We start from the raw sequence: 23883 nt of genomic DNA, 5'->3' as shown, positions 1-23883 counted from the left end.
TTTTCTTTCCCTTTAAGTCCTGTGATTAATGAGGGTGATTTGGGGGTCGTACATGTCTGCAGGCTTGGCTTATGAATAATTGAAGCGCATTAAATTTGCTTCAAATTGTAAGCATCAAGTGACTGCATACTGACACCTTCCCATTCTGTCTGCCCGGGTCATGCTGCAGGAGAAGCAACCACATTATAGAATGAAATAATAACCTCTTTGTTTTTCATAACTGATATACACATAATCGGCATAGAATATGGACTGGTACTTTTCAATCTAATTTTGTTTTACCTACTACATTAGTCTTTTTTTTTTAAAAATGTGATTTGTCAGAAGCAAAGTTTATTTTGTGTTTGCTTTTTTAAATATATATATGCTGCATTTTCTCTGTATAAACACAACACTCTTTAAACCAGCCCCATCTACACGGTATTTATAATGGATTATGAATAATGCTGAGTGTAAAGTGAAGGTTTATTCGCCTCCCTGGGCCTAGTGCTGCAGAGGGGAGTAAATGAAGGTCGTGTGTGAAATGCCAGCATCATTAGCTCAGCCCGGTGGCTTGGTAGTAGGTCCTGTACAAATTGGATTTTCAGACCTGCTTCTTCAACGATTGCAAAGAGCTGCCAATTTTTTGTGGTTTATAACAGAGTTACTTGCAGCGTTTCACTTGGGTGTTGTTTTGATCAGCCCCCATATTGTTTAAAGGGCATCTGCTGTTGCGGAAGGAGCTGTGCATCCTTTTGCTCCCAGTGATGCTCCATGCAGCGACGCACTTTGTGCAAGAAGGCCTGTGTCGGCAAATAATTAGCAAAAAATTTGTCAAAGCACTTTTTAAAAAGACAGCTCTTTCAACTCTGCTTTATTTTTTTAAACGGAGATGAAAACGTCAAACACAAGCTGGTTACCTTGCAGAAGCTTTAAGGCAGAGCGGCAAAGGGATAGACTTTCAAGTCTTCTTGAAAAATACTTGACTGGAACTTTATTTAAAACTGCAGGCTGAGGACAGTGACATATCTTAGGTGACACTGTAGTGAAAATGAATTGCAGCTCCTTTAACTCTATTATTCTCAAAACAATGAAGGCTTGCCAAACAGTTTCTCATAAAGACACTGCCCTTTAAAGCAATGTAGGGACAAAGCAATAGCTCTCTTGTGTGTATGTGTGAAAAATGCTTTGAACTCGTAACTACCCTGCTCCCTGCACTACTTTGTGATGCTAATAAAAATTGATGTGTTTTACGCTATAGTATTATCACTGTAGGCATAAATTTGTCACTTAAAGGGAAGGTAATTCATAAGGAGACTCAAAGCTCATAGAATCTTACAGTACAGGAAGAGGGCATTCACCCATCATGCTTGTAGCAGCTAATTTGAAAGAATTAACTTAGTTGCACTCTGCTGCTCTTTCCCCATATCTCTGCACATTTTTTCTTTTCTTTAGTTTACTGTACATTCACTTTACTTTTGAAAATTATGATCAAACCTGCTTCCATCACTTTTTTCAAAAAATGTTTTCTAAATCATAACAAGTCGCTGCATTAAAAAATTTTCCTCATCTTCCCACCCCCCCCACCCCTTGGCTTTTCTGCCAATTAACCTAGATCTGTGCCCTCTGTTTGACTCTCCTGTCAGGAGAAGCAGGTTCTCCTTACTTATTCTATTAAAACCCCACGTAATTCTGAACACCTCTGTTCAATTCCCCTTTACCTTCTCTACTTTAATCGCAGTTTTGCTAATCTCTCCAAAAAAGCTTGAAACTTCCCCCGTTTTGCAGGATAAAAGTTGGGGGGGTGGATCTTAAGTCATCAGTTTTCTTCTCGAAATGGAGACGCTCAAGTTGGGCATCCCTGGCTGCCAGGCTGCCTTAGTGACACCACTGACAGGGACCATTGCTTTGAATCCTGGGTTAGTCCCAGTGAAAGCGATTGGATTTTAATTGAAGGCCAGATTGAGAGCTGCTCTGGAGCGCTGGGGAAATGTGTTTCTTTTTTTTCAAAAATTACAAATCAAAATTCTTCTGCAAAAGGAACAACACATGGAATTAAAAACTAATGTTCAAATTTACCTTCACCCCTGAGTAATGTTTCACCGTTTATGTTTGATGTGAAAACTGTGGCAAATAAAGTGGTTTCTTCTGAGATCATTCTGTGCCAAGAAACGTACGGCTTCAAGCTGTGTTACAATCATAACCCTTATTGCGCATTAATATAAACAATCAGGAAAGGAAAGGTACGGAGTTTTTCAGTGAAAGAGGGAACTTGAGCTCTGAATGCTGAAACCACCTTTTGACAGGAGAGGGTTAATAAAAAATGGAAAAGGTTGAGTTGGTGGAAGCAGAGGGGGGAATGAGTTAAGCATTTTAGTGCTGGTTCAGGCCTGATGGATAGCCATCTACTGCTCTTTACTTGGAGCGCTACTGCTGGTATCCTTAGAAGAGGATCTGTAAGTTAGAGTGTCATATTTGATGAGTAAGTATAATAGGTTATGATACAAGTGCAGAGACAAGGAAACGTCGACTGTCAAAACACCTTCTCATCCTTTTTGAGTAGTAACTTTCAGTCTGCAGGAAAATGTGGCAAAGCTGTTTCTGAAACCGTTAAGGACTGAGAAATAATCTGTGGCTCTCTACGTTTGCTTTAGTCTTGTTAAAAAGTATCCAACAGCATGGCTGCAGATCTTCCTGTAAAACCCAGGAGTACATTGAAAGCTGCAAGGGCACTCAGTTATTGGGAGGTAATGAAGGGCAGTGAATTTGAAGAACTGTATTCTGCTCCTTGTTCTGTATCTAGCACTGAGCTCTGTTTCACTGTAATATATGTTAATAACATAGCTGGAAGTATGAAGCGTGGACAATGTACCCCCCCCACCCCGTTTTTCAATCAGAGTATTGCACAGATGTGCGTCCCAGAATTAGCAAGGATATCCAGGGCTTATGCATGCCCATACCCAGCTCTCTTCCACTTTCTGTACATAAATAAGAAAGTATTTTGTGATGAAAAATAGTATTTTTTGTACTGGCAGAGAAAAGAAGTTTCTGTGTAGTCATTGAGTCAGCCAGAAATATATTTTGCTCTCTTACCTGTTGCTGGTTGGAGGTCCTGTAAATGTGGGCCTGTGTTATACCAATAGGGAGCAGGGTAAGCTTTATTCTTTCCAATCGATCATCTCTAAAATATTCCCTTGAATTTGCCTATTATCAAACGGAAACAAGTTCTGAAGTAAATCAGTCTATCACTTACAATGCACATTGGCTTAAGTGCAATGATTATGAACCTAAGCACTTGGAAACTAATGGAAATCGTTTAGACGCAGCTCTTTAATGGACTCTCGCTGCATCAGTAATCAAGAAACAGCTGTTATTGTCCGAATGTAGGCAAGTGCGGTAGATTCAATACAACCATCTGTTTCATGGCTTTGTCTTAAAACCATCACTGAGGTTTCCGGCTTTTTCGTTTTTTAGTGGCTTCCCTTTCGTGGGTTGTTTACGTGAGTCCAGGTTTCGATTGCACCAGCATAGGTTAAGTCTGCATCATTGCAGATTGGCAGCTGAGATCATCGAGTAGTGGGGAGCAGAGAGCCTTAAGAAAGCAAAATATATTTTGGGCTGACCTGAGGAGATGTTACATGATGTGACCTAAGCTGGTTTTTCTAATCTTTATGTTCAGGCCAAGGATTTCAATCATCAGTAGTTTGATTGCCTTTTTGGACTTCCAGTTTTCAAATGTTGGGAAAAAAGTAATGGATTGTATTTATTTAACAAAGCAAAATGTGCCAAGGTCCTCCACTAGAAGGGTCAGGGGCCAGGATTGGGGAAGATATTGGACACCGGGCAGGATGAAGGAGAAAAGCTAGGGTCATAGACCAAGCCCTATGTGAATAACAAGAAACTAAAGTTGTGGATTTCAAAGTAAGGTATAGTCTGTGTAAGGAAAGGTTAAATTAATGGAAAATCTGAGGACCACTTTTCAATCGAAAGATAAGAACATAAGGAAAGAGGAGCAGGAGAAGGCCACTCAGCCCTTCAAGTCTGCTCCACCATTCACTAAGATCATGGCTTATCTTCCACCTCAACTCCACTTTCCCTGCACTATCCCCAAATCCCTTAATTCCCTTAGTAGCCAAAAATCCATTGATCTCTGTCCTGAATATTTTCAATGACTGAGCATCCACAGCCCTCCGGGATAGAAAATTCACAACCTTTTCAGCGATGAGGTTTCCCCACATCTCTTTCCTGAATGGCCGACCCCTTATTCTGAAGCTGTGACCCCCCTAGTTCTACCCTCCTCGGCCAGGGGAATCACCCATCCAGAAATGCCCCTTCAATTCCTTTAAGAATTTTATATGTTTCAATTAGTTCACCTCACATTCTACTAAATTCTAGGTAATATGGACCTAGTCTACTCAATCTCTCCTCGTAAGACAACGCTCCCATCCCAGGAATCAGCACATCATGTAGAGGCTCAGTGACATAAAATTTTGAGGTACAATTTTCTCTCCATTCCACCTGGGCAGTGCTCAGTTTCCAGGCACATCAAAGGGGATACGAGGGCAGAGGCCCATTCTCTCAGGCCTCTGCCTCCACCAGACTGCCCCAGCATTTCCAATGCTTCCTCAATTTCACACAACTGGGCATGCACCTGTAGGAAGCTTTGTAGCCAAATAGCAACATCGCTGAGGTTGAACAAGGTGCCAAACCCCCTGACTCACTTTCTTCTGACTTCACATGCGGCTGCCCAAATGGAAGGCTACTGAAAAAAATCTGGAGGTGAACCATGCTCCAGAACCCTCCACAGAATGGGGAGTTTGCAGGCATCTCTCGATCACCCTGAGAAAAGAAGGGTTCACATAGCCATTGACATAATCCTCTTTCCCCCTCCAAGTACTGTCCAACCCCCAAAGCCCCACTTCCCTTGTATGAACTTGAAGCCTTGAGGCCTTCTGCCACCAGAAAGCCCCAAAGCCAATTGCCAGGACTGTAGCCCCAGGCTTCATAGGCCTACAGTTTAATTTCTCTTGATGTTCCTAATTCTAGAGCAACATCATGGAGGATGCCCCAAGAATGGGAAAAAAAAATCCCTTTCAGGCATACTGGACCTCTGGTATGCTGTGTCCAGTGGGGGCCTGGAAAGAAAAAATATTCCCTTTCAGTTTTTAACCTTGAATTTGCAATATGTCAGGCTGTTTTCTTCACCATATGCATTCTTACAATAAAACAGGACACTTATCCTTCAAGCAGCCCTGTCTTGTTTCTGGAGGCAGTGATTTGTGCTGTGATGCAATTGCATTGCTCAAGTGCCAAGCCTACATTAGGAGCATCAGTGCTGAGTGTTGGCATGGATTCCAGTGCAAACCTTATCTTGTCCTTGCCTGAGGTTCACATTTTCCAACATGTTAATACAGCTTTCCTCCTTTATGTGGCTCAGTTCCATCTTACCATTGGAGAAGCGTGTTCAAAATGGGCCTGAGGAATACTCTACAACAAAAACAGAATTACCTGGAAAAACTCAGCTGGTCTGGCAGATTCTTCTCCACCGATGCTGCCAGAGCTGCTGAGTTTTTCCAGGTAATTCTGTTTTTGTTTTGGATTTCCAGCATCCGCAGTAGCTTTTTGTTTTTATCTCTGAGGAATACTCTGTTGCATTTAGTCATAGGGACATCATTTATTATGAAACGAATGTAGCAATATTTGAACAAGTCTATTTTATTCAATGTGTGCTTGACAAAGCAAGAAGCTATTATACTACCACAGTAATTGTTAACTTTTCTGCAAGAAAACCTCCACACTGTTTTAAAAGTCTTTGATGCTGTCACCTTTGACGATGACAAGTGGCATCGTGGAACACATGGGGGATTTCCATAGTGACGTTCAAATCAACTACTCCAGTGCCCTAACAATTTTACTCACCACACAATCCATCAGCTGCCCCATCTCCTGAAGGTAATAACTCTAGCTCAGATTTGATTCCTGAGTCAGAGTCCCAAATAGTGACTGTTGATTATTTAACTGGGAGGAACCTAGTAACAGGAGCAGACCAATCAATTAGATCGAGACTGATGTGTACCTCGCCTTTGACCCTTACACCTGATGTCCTTATCCAGCAAAAATATATGGAACTCAATTTTCCACAGCCTGTTGAAGGAGAGAGTTCCAAATTTCCACAACACTTTACACGACAGATAGCTTCCTGATTTCACTCCTGCACAGCCGAACTTTAATTTTCAGCTTCTGTGTAGGCCTCTTTTTCTGAATTCCCTCACCAGCTGGATGTGGTTTTTCTAAACCTATACTATTGAACCCCTTTATAAACATTAAATAACATGATTAGTTCACCTCTCATCCTTCTAATCTCAAGGGAATACTTACCAAGTTTATGCGACCTGCCCTCACAATTTAACCCTTTCAACCCTGGTGTCATTCTGAGGCTCTTAAAAGTGACTGAATGCTGATGATTGTGATCCTTGCACTGTAAGTCTGCTGTAACAGTGAAAATCCAACTGGAGGCAATGACTGATTCTATTGATCAAACCCTTCACTAATTATCGCTGTGTTATTTGCTTTGGAATCTTTCTTACTGACACAGCAGGAGCTCATTGCTGTCTTCTAACCCACAGACTCTGTACACTTGGCTCTCTCTGACAATATTCTCTTGGTATTGTAAGTCCACTTGCTGTGTTGCTGTCCTCAATCTGCTTTCTGCTTAATAAACCTACTTTTGTAATCATGGCTGTTTCTTGTGTTCTTCGTCCAGGGGTTTCTTTTTTTTAACAAAAAGGCAGCGTTAGACCCAGTTTATTCCCTGTCAGACTTCTGGCTAAAAATCACATTAACGTGCGAAGACTCAAACCTTGTAGAGTGTTCACAAGGTGTACTGGGTTTTTAAGACTAACTCTCCAATTGTGAGCAATCATGTACAAATGTAACTCCCCATTCCCAAAGGAAAACTGTTCTTGCAACAGTGATGACCTCGGTGGGGGTGGGGTGCTTCATTTGATTCCCAGTTAATCCACAATCTGATACAGAGATCACAGGAATATCCCCAAGATAAATTCTTGGTGCTGCGAACTGATTATAATGTTGCACGTTATTTCTTTAAGGTAATAATCCCTCCCCAGGGCAGGCTTCTCCTCTCCTCGCTTGAGATAATTACGAAGTATCACTTGCCCAAGTGACCATTCTTCATGTGTGAGCTGGTAGCCATGTTAAGGTTATTACTGACTTCTTTCACACTTTTCAGCCAGGATCACTGAGGGGTGTTAGGACATTGGGGAGGTGGTGGCATTGTGGTATTGTCACTGGACTGTTATTCCAGAGACTTAGCGTAATGCATTGGGGACCCGGGTTTGAATCCCACCACAGTAGATGGTGGAATCTGAATTCAATAAAAAATCTTGTTGTAAAAATCCATCTGGTTCACTAATGCCCCTTTAGGGAAGGAGATCTGCTGTCCTTACCTGGTCTGGCCTAAATTTGACTCCAGACCCACAGCAATGTGGTTGACTCTTAAATGCCCTCCGAACAAGGGCAATTAGGGATGGGCCATAAATGCTGGCCTAGCCAGTGACGCCCTCATCCCATGAATGAATACAAAAAAATTACAGCACAAAAACAGGCCATTTGGCCCAACCAGTCCCTGTTGTTTATGCTCTACATGATTTTCCTCTCAACCTATTCATTCCATCCTATCATTCTACTCTGCCTCATGTATTTATCTTGCTTCCCCTGAAAGACATCTATGCTATTCACCTCAACCATTCCTTATGGCAGAAAGTTCCTATTCTTATTACTTATTACAATTGCAACTGTTTCGATAAGGTTTCAACTAGACTACAAGTGACTTGAAATAGATCTATAATTTTGCTAAAACTATTTACCTATACTATTTACAAGGAATCATAATGAGCACATGGTATTCAGCACACAGATTGCTCTGTGTCTAACTCTCTCGGTGTGTCTCGGTCATCCTGACTCCTGATGTCACAGTTACATCATTAATATCGTTATGGTCTCATTAACATAACCATTAGCCCATTACTCTACATCTCCCCCCGAGTGTAATCTTGAAACTATCAAATTCATTTGTTAAACTTTAGTAACCTCCAATTAAGTGAATGGAGGGAAGTGTTGCTGTGGCCTGGAGCCACAGCTGTCAGGAATGCAGCAAACACCGGGACAATTCAATTTGCAACCACTTGAAAACCACAGGGACTTGAGATCTTACTAAACAGCTAAATTTCCAATAAAAGGGTGGAGGTCAGTTTGATATATTTCGGATTAAACCGAGACTTCCTGGTAAGTTCTGGTTTTGAATTGAACAGCATCACAAGTTCAATCTTTGCAACATTGTACTTGTCCCATAGTTCTACTTATCGCGGTTTTAGATGAAAACTTAGATGCTTTTGACATAGAACCATTTAGGCTCTTTGAGCCTGTTCTGCCATTCAGTTAGGCCATCGTAGATCTGTAACATTCAGGAACTATAGACCACACATGGAACAGTGGCTTTGATGTATTTCTGCTGACACAAAATCTGTCATTCTAAATATTCCCTCTCCATTCTATCTGACTCCAGTTTAAGTTTATGGTGAACACTGATATGGTCTAATGAGATGCTTGAGATGCACATTGAACTAATGAGGTAGCACAGAGTAATAATAACACATAAAGGGTAATGACATTCATAACTCAGACAAATGGTATGGTAGGAATGATGAATAGAGAAAGTAGGAGGCCAGTGAATAATTGAAGTGACAAGAGTAATGGAAGAATGCTTAGTGAAAGACACAATGACAAAATAAGTATGGAAAATGAACAATTTATTGCTGAACAAGAACAATAAAAACAGCAACTTATATTAATGTAACACCTTTAAACATCCCAAGGTGCTTCACAGGAGCATTCTCAAACAAAATTTGACACCAAGCCAAATAAGGAGATACTAGGACAGGTAATCAAATGCTTGGTCAGAGAGGCAGGTTTTAAGGAGCATCTTAAAAAAGCAAAAAAGAAGTGGGGAAATTTAAGGAGGGAATTTCAGAGCTTAAGGCCTTGGGAGCTGAAGGCACAGCCGCCAAATGATGGAGCGATTAAAATTGAGGGTGTGCAAGAGGCTGGAATTGAAGGAGCACAAATATTTTGGAGAGTTGTAGGACAGGATCAGTCACAGTTTCTCCAGGATCAATCAGTTACTCCAGGATAAGTAAGTTACCCCAAGATTGGTAGAGTTACTCCAGGATCAGTCTGTTACCCCAGGATCAATCAGAATCACTTCAGGATCAGAGTTATTCCAGGAGCAGAGTTACTCCAGGATGCCCTGGAGCGATTTGAAAACATAGATGAAGATGATAAAACCAAGGGAGCTAGTGTAGGTCAGCAAGCACAACGGTGATGAGTGAACCGGACATGGGCAGCAGAGTTTTGGATGACCTCAAGTTTACACAAGGGCAAACATGGGAGGCCAGCCAGGAATTGTCGAGTCTAGAGGTAATGAAAGCATGAATGAGTTTTCCAGCAGCAGTCATGCTGAGAGGAGCAGACTGGGGCAACATTTCAGGGGTAGAAATAGGCAGAAACTTGATTGGAGGGATTGTGAATTGGATTGTAAATAAATGTCAGTATATTTAAATTACTGCTTAATCTTTGGGTCTAAATCCATCTTTTGCTGTGAGGGACCTACGTCTGGTGGATTCTTGGACAGTGATTCAAACATAGCATCCCAGTAAAGCATGAATTTGGGGGGTGGGGCAGTAGTTTGCAAGGATGGTGGAGTCAAGGGTGAGTTTTTTGAGGAGAGGAGTGAAGATGGTCAGATCAGAAGAGGGAGAGAAGGACAGTAACTAAAGAGAGAGAGTAAAGGAGTGATGCCATCCTTCCGTCTCGGGAGATGATGCACCGTGCCCGGGGTGTACGTCACTTCTGGATTAAGCATTGTCTGTTGTGGCTGTAGAGGCCGATTCAGAGTGGCAGTTCCTCCCACAGCTGGCACAGATAAATAGTGTGGCTCTTTAACCTATCCTAGACTTTTCCTTTTGTTCTACCTCCACCTCCCCATTTGAACGGTATAAAACCCATCACATTTCTGCTTCCCTTCAGTTCCAAAGACGTCATGTTCAACACAAAATGTTAATGCTGTTTCTCTCTCCCAGATGTTGCTTGACCTGCTGAGTTTTTCCAGCACATAGGTGCATCTAAGGGGAAGTTAGAGAAGTACATAAGGAGAAAAAAAATCAAAGTATATGCTGATGGGATTAAATGAAGTTGGGTGGGAGAAGGCTCGAGTGAAGCTTAAACACCAGCATAGAACAGTTGGTTCAAATGGTCTGTTCCTGTGTTGTGAATATGTGAAAAATAGTAATAATGAGAAAGGTCAACTTGCATATAACATAAGAACATAAGAACTAGGAGCAGGAGTAGGCAATTCAGCCCCTCGAGCCTGCCCCGCCATTCAATACGATCATGGCTGATCTCATTTCGGCCTCAACTCCAATTTCCTGCCCTCTTCCCATAACCTTTCAACCCATTACTAATTAAAAATCTGTATCTCCTCCTTAAATTTACTCAGCGTCCCGGCATCCACTGCACTCTGAGGTAGTGAATTCCACAGATTCACGACCCTTTGAGAAAAGTAATTCCTCCTCATCTCTGATTTAAATCTACCACCCCTTAGCCTAAAACTATGGCCCCTTGTTCTAGGATGCCCCACAAGGGGAAACATCTGCTCCATGTCTACTTTGTCTATCCCCTTTAGCATCTTATTTTCCTCAATTAGATCTCCTCTCATCCTTCTAAGCTCTAGCGAGTATAGGCCTAAACTGCTCAAACTCTCCTCATAAGACAAGCCCCGCATCTCTGGAATCAATCTAGTGAATCTCCTTTGAACCGCCTCCAATGCAACTACATCCTTCCTCAAGTAAGGGGACCAAAACTGTGCACAGTACTCCAGGTGCGGTCTCACCAATGCCTTGTACAGTTGCAACAACACTTCCCTATTTTTATACTCTATTCCTTTAGCAATAAATGCCAAAATTCCATTTGCCTTCCTTATTACCTGCTGTACCTGCATACTAGCTGTTAGCGATTCACGCACGAGGACACCCAGATCCCTCTGCACTGAAACATTCTGAAGTTTCTCTCCATTTAAATAATAAGTCACCTTTTTATTCTTCTGACCAAAATGGATAATCTCACGCTTATCCACGTTAAACTCCATCTGCCAAATTTTGGCCCATTCACCTAACCTGTCCATATCTATTTGTAAATTTCTTATTTCTTCATTGCAACTTACTTTCCCACCTATTTTGGTGTCATCTGCTACTATGAACTGGGATATTGGTAAGAAGTGGGGGTGCAGTTAGCTCAGTTGGCTAGGCGGTTAGCATGTGGTTCCGAAAAACACCAACAGCACGAGTTCGATTCCCGTTCCAGCTGAGGTAGACTTGGGACCTCCCACATTGCCCTACCCCTGAGAGTGGAAGGTAATGGCAAAATACCACTGAAAAAAACTGCCAAGGAAACAGCTCAGGATGAACTATTAGCCAACAATGAGCTAAGGACCTACCTTCAGGCAGAGCACACATGACAAGACTTAACATGATGGGTAAGGACTAATTAGTTTCTAAAGCAACACCTCATCAAAGCACTATATAGTTATGAGTAGCAAACTATAGTTGGCACTCTGGCATGAGGCAAAATCATAGGAATAGTGACCATAATAAAATTGGATTCATTGGAAGGCTTGGAGGGGAGACAGGAGATCTATAAACCAAAGTTTTGGATATAAGCAGTGAAGCCATGAGGAAGGGACTCACTTTACTCTGGTGGGAGAAACTATTATTCGGTAAGTTTCATTGAGGCTTGCTCCTGATAGATTTTTTTTCTGATTGGCAAGATTTACACGAAATGGGCTTCAATTAAAGCTAGATCCTCCACGATCTGAGGCTTAACCTTGTGTGCTAAGTAGCATTTGGGCAATGGCATTCCATTGAACACGCAATACTGTCCTTTTATTGTTGGAGACTTGCTGCTGGAAATTAAATCAGATTACATTATGTCTCTTGTCACTTCAAGAGATAGATAACATCGGGAAACCAGGCAGTACTTGTAACAGACTCAACTGGTTTATTCATGAATAGTTATTGCTGAAGAGTGCAATGCAGTACCAGGAATCTGGAAGCCGCTCGCAAGCAGTAATCAAACAAAGTAATCAAGCATGTCCCTTCAATTTAAGTTTGAGATGAAGAACTTCTCGAGAAAAAAAAATTAAAAATTGTGTTCCTTACCGAAAGCGGAATATGACACCTATGTGTGTTCTGTAAACAAATGGGCTGGGAGCCACCTCTCCAGGGCCAGTGTCACTGGAAATGTGGTGAGACAGCTTTTGCACTAGCCTGACTGACATGCCACGTGCCCCTGGCAAATTTCCTGGGGTCAGATACATTTGTTTAAATTTGCCAAGTTCCTGATGATGTTCCTCCCAGTGCTTGGGAGCTTCCAGTTCGGGGCGTTGGCATGGAAAATGGCTGCCACTACTGTTGGATAGAGCTACCTGCCACAACATCATAGAGTCATCACAGTATAGAGGGAAGTCATTCAGCCCATCGAGTCTCTGCTGGCCCTCTATGGAGCAATTCAGTCAGTCCCATATTGTAGCCTTGCAAGTTTATTTCCTTCAAGTGGCCATCCGATTTCCCCTTGAAATCAATGTAGAATCGCAAACAGTTTTAAAGATTAAACAACAAACCTCCTGACCCCAATATTTTACTAAAGTAAAAATGCACTGCAATTGATTTTGTTTTTGGCACTAATATTGCTGTGAAGCAGCATATTCAGATAACAGGGAAGGAAGGGAATGGCCAGTCCTGCTTCACAAGGGGTTTCTCATAAAGCAATTACAAAGCAGCAAGGGGAAGATTGACACAAAGCTCCGAGGTCTGGCTGCCTCTGTGATGGCCATCTGAATGAGGCTGATAAATGGGTATAGCAAAAATATATGGAAAATGTAATTCAGCTAGTTTTGAATTTACACAGTGGTGGAGCATTTGTGATACTTGTTAAAAATTTGTTAATAATAGTGCCATATATATTGATTAAGATCATGACTATTCTAAAATGTCATATATATATAATATATATATATATCTATATATATGGATATTCTGCAGGTTCCATTTTTGCAATCCCTATCCTGTTTCAGATACATGTTGCAAATTTTGAATGTGGAGACAGGTCTGGAAATAGTGACTATTTAATTATTGGATCTCTTGATGCTTATGCACACTTATTAAATACGCCAAATTTTTGATAGTGCCACTTTTAAAATAATTTTTCTGTGAAATAAGGAGAGAAATTTCAGTATATTGTAGTTGGGTTTGTACAACGTGGGCCATTATTACTGAACGTGCGTGAATCTTTGACTGCTGATTAATAATTCTTTTCTTGCTATGTCTTGTTCTCTTTTACTTTCTCCTTTGCTTTAATGCTGTCTGAGCTCTTATTTCAAAAGGTAAGATACTTCTATGTTCGCTCCCATCACGTATTAATACCATTGGAGAATTTCTTTTTCATCTTCCATCCTGACTCTCTTTCCATTGACGAATATTGACCTGGATTTTCCACTAGGTTGTGATGGATTTTTCTGCGAAATTTCACCCAAAATTGATCGAACCAGTGCAAAAGATCGCAGGATTTTAAATACAATTTAGCTCCAGTGCAAATCTAGTGTCTTTTGCGCTCATTCAAGAAAACGCCCAACCAGAAGAGAGCTCTGCCCACAAAACAGGCCGCAGCCCAAGATCGAATTAGTCAACAAGGCAAGGTTCCACTACTTGTGCCCGTTTGCCACCAATTGAGGAGGCTCTGAAAATTAAACTTTTCAGTCTTCCTCAGTTATTTAGAATTGGGTTTCTCATGAGTAGTAAATGAGAGTGAGTAAAAATTCTCATCATTTTGCGAGAAGCCCATTTTCAGCTGTATTCGTCAAACTGCAACAAGTTACCTGTCTTAGATATGTCAAAGAGTATTTTTCAAAGCAAGCAATTTTTTAATAATTGTGTTCTAAAGCAATGCCCGATTGCAGGTAGATTTTCCATTTGACAACATGTCACTGAGTTAAAATGGGAACTTGAGGGAAAAAGGCACTCCTCAAAACTAGCGGACATTTTGGGGCACTTTGCGCCCAGATCGCTGGCTGTGCCCAAGGCTGAAACTGCAGGCCAATGGTTATCTGGTTGCAACAAATTATTTGTTGTCAATTGTTAAAAGTAGTTGATAATTATAATGATCTGCGTTGTCTGACCATGTGAAAGAAAAGCTAATTGTGTTTTTTTCTTCATTCCTTTTGGGCAGTTGACCAAAGCATGTTTGAGAATTCTAATACCGCCCCCACGCCAAAACTTCACCACGGCAGGGCTGCCTCCACTAAAGCAGCCCTAGCTGGCTCCTCAACGACCATTGCTGCTGAATCAGGCGGGAGATCGGGCAGTGGAGGCATCAACAGCCAGCACCTTAAGAGCGCCATCAACCTGGGGAAGGCCATGGGAGCAAAGGTCAACGACCTGCTTCGAAGAAAGGAGCAGAGTACTACAATGGATGTCGGCGTGACCGAGGTCAACAAGAATGCAGAGGGGGTGGTTTCAATGGCGGGAAGGGATGAGAAAGGACCTGCGGACAACAATGGAATGTAAGTCAAGCTGCTCAATGTGAATGAGTCTCCCTACCATGACAAGGAGAATGTTCAGTTGGTATATGACTACCACTGCATGAGTATTCTAATGTATTGTAGGATTTGCATGTGATTGTCATTACAGACAGTTTCCTAGTAAATTACATAGATTTACATTGTGTTTACAGCACAGAAACAGGCCATTCTGCCTGTGTTTCTGCTCCACATGAACCACTTTCCATCTGAATTCACCTCACCCCATCTTCATAACCTTCCATTTCCTTCTCCCTCATCTGTTTATCTAGCTCCTCCTTAAATACGTTCTCTGGATATGTTTGTCAGATCAGCAGTAGTTGCATTGGTGCACAACATGCCTGACCGATAGGTTTTAAACGCTTCAAACAAAAATGCGAAAGCTATTTAATGTTGAATATAAAGGTCTCGGAATGTCTTTGTACTTTTCCAAACTCTGTGGCACCAGCATAAATTTGCACAATTCTTGTAGAAGAACACAATTAGGTTCCCTGGCATTTTAGCTTGGCTGGCAGCGCTCTCCAAGCACGGGAGCAGTGACTCATTGAGGATCATAAGGAGTTGGTGGCATGTCTCCAGCATTCAGTTGGGAGGGTGGGAGAGAGCATGAGGGTGGTGCATTATCTCGGTGTGGCATGTCTATCAAGGCGGCATTGTCATCCTATCAACCCAGTGACCTGGGGTTTTATTATTCTTTGTGTAGTCTTTACACAGGTTGTAGGAGGTATAAACCAGTAGCTGCCAAAATAACTTGAAAAGCAGGCAACGGAATCTGAGGCCAAGCGATGGGAGTGAAATAGCCCCTGAACCTCGATTGATGGCCAGAGAAATGCGAAAAGATTATCCTATTTGGCACACCAGGGCACCCTTCCTCAGAGGACAGCAGTGCAATGCACCGAGCAGGAAAGTGCCTACCTGAACCGTAGGAACAAGAATATGTCATTCAGCCCATTGAGCCTGACCTGCCATTGTAGGTTTGTAGCGCAGTTCCCCAGGGGTCAGTGCTGGGAGCCTTGCTCTTCTTAATATATATTAATGACTGAGACAGTGGTGTGCAGGGCATGATTTCAAAATTTGCAGATGACACAAAGATTGGAAATGTTGTCAACTGTGATGTGGATAATCTTGAACTTCAAAAGGACATAGACAAGTTGGTGGATTGGGCAGACAAATGGCAGATGAAATTCAGTGCAGAGAAGTGTGAGGTGATCCATTTTGGCAGGAAGAATATGGAGAGACAGTATAAAATAAAGGGAGAGACTCTAAAGGAGGTGCAGGAACAGAGGGACCTCGGCGCATATGTACATAGGTCATTGAAGATGGCAGGGCATGTTGAGAGAGCAGTTAATAAACCATATAGTATCTTAGGCTTTATTAATAGGGGCATTGAGAACAAGAGTAAGGAGGTCATGTTGAATTTATATAAGACACTAGTCAGGCCTCGTCTGGAATACTGCATCCATTTCTGGCGCCATACTTGAGGAAGGATGAGAAGGCATTGGAGAGAGTAGAGAGGAGATTCACAAGAATGATTCCAGGAATAAAGAACTGTAGCTCTGAGGATGGATTGGAGAGCTTGGGACTGTTTTCCTTGGAGAAAAGATGGCTGAGAAGAGACTTGATGGAGGTATTCAAGATCCTGAGGGGTATGGACAGGGTAAATAGTGAGACACTATTCCCACTCAAGGGAGCATCAAGAACTAGAGAGCATAGATTCAAAATAATTGCCAAAAAGGAGTAAATGTGATGTGATGAAAAAATTTTTCACCCAGAGGGTGTTTGGAGTCTGGAAAGAACTTCCTGAAAGGGTGGTGGAGGCAGGTTCAATTGAGGTATCTAAAAGGGATTTGGATGGCTAACTGAAAAAAAGTAATGTGCAAGGTTATGGGGTTAAGGGGAGTGGGACTAGGTGGAATGCTCTTTCAGAGAGCCACTGCAGACTCAATGGGCTGAAAGGCCTACTTTTACACTGTGAAGATTCTGTAATTCTGCAGCATTGCCCAAGCAGATGGCTCAAGTAGGCATACACAAAGCGCTGTCTGTCAACTTGTTCCCTGTTTACTGCAGGCTTGTGTAGATCGAAACCCCAGTACAGTACAAATCAATGTTGCAACTTACAATGTGAACTCGGTGTGGCAAAGGTTCTTCTGCCCTCTGTTCTAAATCCTTTGCATTTGATCTGGCATCTATTGCCTTTCTATCTAGACCCCTCACCTACTGGAAACAGTCTGCTTCTATTAGTCTTTTTCCATTCTATCAGTATTCTGAACATTTCTAGCATATTGTCCATAATCACTATTGTTCAAATGAGAAATAGCCCAATTTTCAAGGTTTCATTTGTATTTCTAATTCCTCATATGCATTCTATTGAATCTGTGTTGGAACTTCTGTGGAGCTTTGACCTCCTTCCTCTATTAGGGAGTCCAATACCGCAGTACTCTAACTGAGGTATAAGGTTTTATATGGACTCATCGTTACATTTTGACTTTTGTATGATGTATCTCTTGAGTTAAAACTTGGAGGTTCTTCAGAATTTTTCATAGCCTTATCATCTGAGGTCCTTCATCTCCTGTGAAACTATAAGTCCAAATACTTCTTCCACACTGATAAGATTAGATGAAGACGAGTGAGAGAAAGTTTGTGTAGATCATAAACCCAGCATTTATAAGTTGGGCCTAACAGACCTTTTCATTGCTGTAGATTCTATGTAATCTATGTAAATTAGAACCCTTAGAACACACATCTTCAAAGGACTGTACACATAAAATCATTGAGGCACGACCTAACTGCATGATACAGGATCACTTATATGCAGGACATATGCATGAGTGTCTCTCACTGTAAATGTGGTGTTTCAATTTACAACAGTTCAACTTACAACAGTTGACAACTGTTGTGACAACTCCCGTGCTGACATTCAAGGATAAGGAAATTGCTTAACACCTCACCTGAAGGATAGGACCCCTGACAATGCAGTACCATCATGCATGGTGGAGGACAATTCAACAACTCACTGGAGGAAGAGGCTCCACAAATATCCCCATCCTCAATGATGGAGGAGCCCAGCACATCAATGCAAAAGATAAGGCTGAAGCATTTGCTACAATCTTCAATCAGAAGTGCCAAGTGGATGATCCATCTCAACCTCCTCCGGAGGTCCCCAGCATCACAGATGCCAGTCTTCAACCAATTCGATTCACCCCACATGATATCAAGAAATGGCTGAAGGCACAGGATACTGCAAAGGCTATGGTCCCTGACAACATTCCGGCAATAGTACTGAAGACTTGTGCTCCAGAACTTGCCGCACCCCTAGTCAAGCTGTTCCAGTACAGCTACAACACTGGCATCCACCCGGCTGTGTGGAAAATTGCCCAGGTATGTCCTGTACACTAAAAGCAGGACAAATCCAACCTGGCCAATTACCACCCCATCAGTCTACTCTCAATCATCAGGAAAGTTATGGAAGGGGTCATCAACAGTGCTATCAAGTGGCACTTGCTTAGCAATAACCTTCTCACTGACGCCCAGTTTGGGTTCCACCACGGCTACTCAGCTCCTGACCTCATTACAGCCTTGGTTCAAACATGGACAAAAGAGCTGAACTCCAGAGGTGAGGTGAGAGTGACTGCCCTTGACATCAAGGCAGCATTTGACCAAGTGTGGCATCAAGGAGCCCTAGAAAAACTGGAGTCAATGGGAATCGGGGGAAAACTCTCCACTGGTTGGAGTCATACCTAGCGCAAAGGAAGATGGTTGTGGTTGTTGGAGGTCAATCAGCTCAGTACTTGGACATCACTGCAGTATGTCCACTCAGGGTAGTGTCCTCAGCCCAACCATCTTCAGCTGCTTTATCAATGACCTTTCTTCCATCATAAGGTCAGAAGTGGGGATGTTCGCTGATGATTGCACAATATTCAGCACCATTCGTGACTCCTCAGATACTGAAGCAGTCCATGTCCAAATGCAGCAAGACCTGGACAATATCCAAGCTTGGGCTGACAAGTGGCAAGTAACATTCACGCCACACAAGTGCCAGGCAATGACCATCTCCAACAAGAGAGAATCCAACCATCGCTCCTTGATGTTCAGTGGTATTACCATCATTGAATCCCCCACTATCAATATCCTGGGGATTACCATTGACCAGAAACTGAACTGGAATAGCCATATAAATACTGTGGTTACAAGAGCAGGTCAGAGGCTAGGAATCGTGCGATGAGTAACTCATGTCCTGACTCCCCAAAGCCTGTCCACCATCTACAAGGCACAAGTCAGGAGTGTGATGGAATACTCTCCACTTGCCTGGATGAGTGCAGCTCCCACAACACTGAAGAAGCTGGACACCATCCAGGACAAAGCAGCCCACTTGATTGGCACCACATCCACAAACATTCATTCCCTCCACCACCGACACAGTAGCAGCAGTGTGTACCATCTACAAGATGCACTGCAGGAATTCACCAAGGCTCCTTAGAAAGCACCTTCCAAACCCACGACCACTACCACCTAGAAGGACAAGGGCAGCAGATAGATGGGAACACCGCCACCTGGAAGTTCCCCTTCAAGTCACTCACCATCCTGACTTGGAATTATATCGCCATTCCTTCACTATTGATGGATCAAACTGCTGGAACTCCCTTCCTAGCAGCACTGTGGGTGTACCTACATCACATGGACTGCAGCGGCTCAAGAAGGCAACTCACCACCACCTTCTCAAGGGCAACAAGGACTGGGCAATAAATGCTGGCCCAGCCAGCGACACCCACAACCCATGAATGAATAAAAAAAACCTCACTGGAGTGTCAGCCTGAATGGATATGTACATACAGCACAGGAGGCAGTCGTGACATTACCTTGGCAAATATCGCCCTCCTGTACATAAGGCTATGGATGGAGTCTGGGAAGGCGAAAGAAAAACTTGCATTTTAATGTGCTTTTCATAAACTCAGGAAAACACCTTACAACCAATGAAGTATGTTCCAATCTTTATAGAGACCGATAGCTTTTAAAAAGAGATTTCAACTTCAACTTACTCGCTGAAGAACATGGCAAGATTTCACATTTTAAAACTTACTGTAACAAATTAAAAGCACTACTAACTACACACTATTCTCTTGTTTATCGGCAACTTATACTTTAAATTGCAGAGAAGGACATTATTATACTTATGTACTATACCCTTGTATACTTGGCATACACCATACTACCCACGGAATTACAGTCCTTGTGTGAAGCAGTCCACAATAGTTCCCAGCTTCCAATGGGTTCTTGTACCTCCATTTCACCGAGTAGTAACTTTGACCGATCATTTCCAGACACTTTTCTTAGTTTTCAGCAAGTTTCTTAAATCCACCACCAGCAGGAAAGCCTGTTCCTATGATTCTTCTTCCTCTGGCCATGCCAGGATGAATCTCCCAGAATCCTTAGATAGCTGCAGGATGCATCTCTTCAACTAGAGACCATTTCCCTCCCCCATCCAGCTGTGGTAGGTCGCAAAGCCAAAAACAGCTTCTTTCTGCTGTTGACGCAGAACTACTATCTGTCTGTGATTATAATTGATTTGTAAGGAAGCCTGTAACCTGATCTCAAAAGTGGCTTCCTCTTCCCTCTTCCCAATGGCAATGAGAAACACATTAACCCTGTATCTAGGTAGAAGTGCTAATTAGCTCCATGAGAGTCCAACTCTTTTCTTTATCTTAGAAGTAAATGGGAAGTTTACATCACAACTGTTTACAACCTGGTACCTACAAAACCTTCCTGGGACTTTGGGAGGCTCAGCCCCGAATTTTCGCTCCTGGCTCAGGTTCAGAGCTGGGAAATTTCCTGACTCCCCAAACCTGACTCAAAAGAAACTTCCCCAAACAAGCTGGATCTTGGTCCATGATAAGGGGATGGGGATGTGCTGGAGTCAGGCTCGCCACCCCCGGAAATAGTGCAGGGGCAACCAATGGAGTTCCAAGTGCTAAGGCGGGCTGTTTAAAAGGCTCACCTCCGTGTTCTGGGACTTGGTTCCAGTTGTAATTAAAGTAGTTAGGCCACCTAGCCCTCACCCCTCACTGCCCCCCACCCCCAACATTCTCCCCATTCATGCCAACCCATGTCATCTCATGCCCTGCACCCTCATCCCACGTCAACCCTACATGCCAACCAATGTCACTGTACCCATCCTCCATGACCCCTTGTAGCCCTTATGCTAACTTAGTGCCAACCTATTGCCCCCATCTATGGCCACTATTAGCCCATGTGTCAACTTATAGCAACACGTCCCCCACCTCACCCTTTGCCCTTACAACTTCTGTGCCAGCTCACCCAGTATCCACCATGGGCAGACCTCAGGAGCCATCCGAGGATGAAATAAAATAAAGTTGTAAGTATCTATTACAGACTTCACTATATATTTTTTTAAAAACTCTCATTGATAAAAGCCCATTCAATACATTTAAATCCCTTCAAGTACTTAATCCCTTATAAAATATAAGATTTAGGGTACGTCAATCACAGATCACCTAAGATAGGCAGTCGAAAATTCATGTGATTTAAGGTAGTTTATTAAGAAGTAACAGTTTAGGTATGTTGCATTAGCTAAATAGACAGGAATAGTATACAAAAATTAAAGTAAAAATACCTGGAAAAACTCAGCAGGTCTGACAGCATCTGCGGAGAGGAACACAGTTAATGTTTCGAGTCCATTTGACTCTTCAACAGAACTAAGTAAAAATAGAAAAGAGGTGAAATATAAGCTGGTTTAAGGGGTGTGGGACAGGTAGAGCTGGATAGAGGGCCAATGGTAGGTGGAGATAGCCAAAAGATGTCATAGACAAAAGGACAAAGAGGTGTTGAAGGTGGTGATATTATCTAAGGAATGTGCTAATTAAGGGTAGAAAGCAGGACAAGCAAGGTACAGATAGCCCTAGTGGGGGTGGGGTGGGGTTGGGTGAAGGGATCGAAATAGGCTAAAAGGTAGAGATAAAGCAATGGATGTAAATACGTTTTAAAATAATGGAAATAGGTGGGAAAAGAAAAATCTATATAAGTTATTGGAAAAAAAAGGGGGATCGGAAAGGGGATGGGGATGGAGGAGAGAGTTCATGATCTAAAATTGTTGAACTCAATATTCAGTCCGGAAGGCTGTAAAGTGCCTAGTCGGAAGATGAGGTGCTGTTCCTCCAGTTTGCGTTGAGCTTCACTGTAAACAGTGAAGTATACAGCCTGTTGAGAGCAGTTCACTGATCCCAAAGGACAAACAGACGGTAGGCAGAGTGTGTTGATCCCATTACCTTGTGATGGCAGCATTCTTCTTTCCAGTCGAAGTGTTAGGAAACTCCTCCCTGGTCTTTGTCCATCTTCCTTGGTCCATATTCCATCTGAAGAAGGCAGCTGCCAGTGGAGCACTGCTACCTCAGCATGAGGCAAGCTAAAAAATGACCTTGAGCTAAGTGATGGACAGGGGTGGGGGGGGGTGACCATCCTGACATCTTGGGTACCTGTCCTGTATTCATTGGTTAGAAAGGTTCAAACAAGTGGTTGATATAGGGTAATTACCTAAGAAAGTTGCTTTGGAGTGAAGGCAGCTGCACTTTTAAACATCACACTTGCCTCCATGAACCATGTATGTGTGAAATATGTCTCCCTCCCCCACCCCCCAACCCGCCCCCGTTCCCCTGGAACTTCTGAATTCGGGGTTCCGGTGCCATTTTGGCTAAGGCACGGAGCCTTTCTGTCTCCACAAAAATTCAGGCCTCAGGGCCTATTCATTGTAAACTCTTGTCTCTAAGTGTAAATACCTTGCACCTTCTTCTCAGTAAAACAATCTAAGCCTTCCTTTGACCACAAACAGATAATCTGTTTCTAGGTGTTGGATGAGGGATAAATATTGACCCTGCTCTGTTATGAATAGTGCCTTGCGATCTTTTATGTTGACCTGCGGGGGTAGACAGGGCCTTGGTTTAACATCTCATCAAAAGGACAACACCTCCGACAATGCAGCACTTCCTCAGTACTGCACTGGGAGTGTCAGCCTGAATTGCTATATACAGACAGCACAGGAGGTAGTTACTGATGATCATATACCACAAAGGGTGCACTGAGAAGAGTCTGGTAACTTTGGCAGCTTCTGGGCACCATACCAGTCACCACTCTTCCTCCACTGTTCTTCCCATTGTGCAACAAATGGAAGCAAAGCAACAAATTCTGAACATGGACATTATGCTAAACAGACAATATACATTTCTCTCACAACAAGTTCTATAAATGCAATGAGAATTTACAGCATTCTTCCTCCTAATAGGCCAGCAGCGGAGGAACCCAAATGACTACATTAAAACATTTTTCTCAGATCCAAAAATGTTTTGCATAACCAGAGGGCATGTTTGCATTGGGGTCCTTTAGAAAATGACTGCTGCACTACTCAAAAATGGCATTGTGACTTCACTCATCCAACTGCCATATCGGCTTTGCTGTTTCACAGGCTGGCTCTGTAAGCATACTGAGATTAGTGTCTCTTTTGTACCCAGCTGCATTAAAGACAGATTTACAGACTAGGTCAATGTCTGGTCATAACTCAGTCTGATTGAATGTACTCCTCACGCTGTAAACTGCTCCCTTTCCACCACGTCTCTGGTTCAGGTAGAGAGGCAGATGTGACAGCTCACTGCATCTGTCAAAGGTCTGCAGTGCCGCTTGGGTAATGGGATCAGGTGGCATCTAACTGTTTACAAACTGCCTGAGCACACTGTATATACTCTCCCTGAGACACCTGCTTCTACAAATACAGACAGGTCCAGAAACAGACACTTGGCCCACTTCATCTTCAGTGCAACTGAGCAAACTAGGAAACCAGTGGGCGGAATTTTGCGGCCCTGTTGTAACAGGAACGGGACCCTAAAATGCAGCCAGCCTTTCAAATAACCATTGACTTCGGCAGGACCTTAAGATCCCGCCAGCGTAAAATTCCGACAAATCTTTCCTATGTTACAATCGTGACTACACTTCAAAAGTACTGGCTGTAATGTATGTTGGGGTGCGCTGAGGTGATGAAAGGTGCTATATAAATGCAAGTGATTCATTATTGCATTCTACTGAAATGCATTGTGCTAAATAGCATTTTATGCAGGTACAAGATTACCAATCGTTTCAGGATTTTTTAGAATTTGGAACTTGTTTGTCTGGTCTGATATTGAGTCATCACATAGAGTCAT

General features: G+C 42.7%; 2 protein-coding genes across 6 annotated transcripts in view; one reads left to right on the top strand and one right to left on the bottom strand.

Moving 5' to 3' along the window:
- The window catches only part of uhmk1 (U2AF homology motif (UHM) kinase 1), a 142656-nt gene that overhangs the window by 15431 nt on the left and 103342 nt on the right, over positions 1-23883 (bottom strand). The gene's annotated exons all lie outside the window — the stretch shown is intronic.
- nos1apa (nitric oxide synthase 1 (neuronal) adaptor protein a) overlaps positions 1-23883 on the top strand; it is a 410966-nt gene that overhangs the window by 379252 nt on the left and 7831 nt on the right. For all 4 annotated transcript variants that reach the window (XM_078561751.1, XM_078561752.1, XM_078561753.1 and 1 more), the window contains one exon: positions 14335-14668. In XM_078561751.1, coding sequence (XP_078417877.1) covers positions 14335-14668 — 334 coding nt within the window. The remainder of the gene's footprint in view (positions 1-14334; positions 14669-23883) is intronic.

This window comes from Cetorhinus maximus, chromosome 17, assembly GCF_964194155.1.
Source record: "Cetorhinus maximus chromosome 17, sCetMax3.hap1.1, whole genome shotgun sequence".
In the NCBI taxonomy this organism is placed as follows: domain Eukaryota; kingdom Metazoa; phylum Chordata; class Chondrichthyes; order Lamniformes; family Cetorhinidae; genus Cetorhinus; species Cetorhinus maximus.
This window is presented reverse-complemented; position numbering and strand designations above follow the sequence as displayed.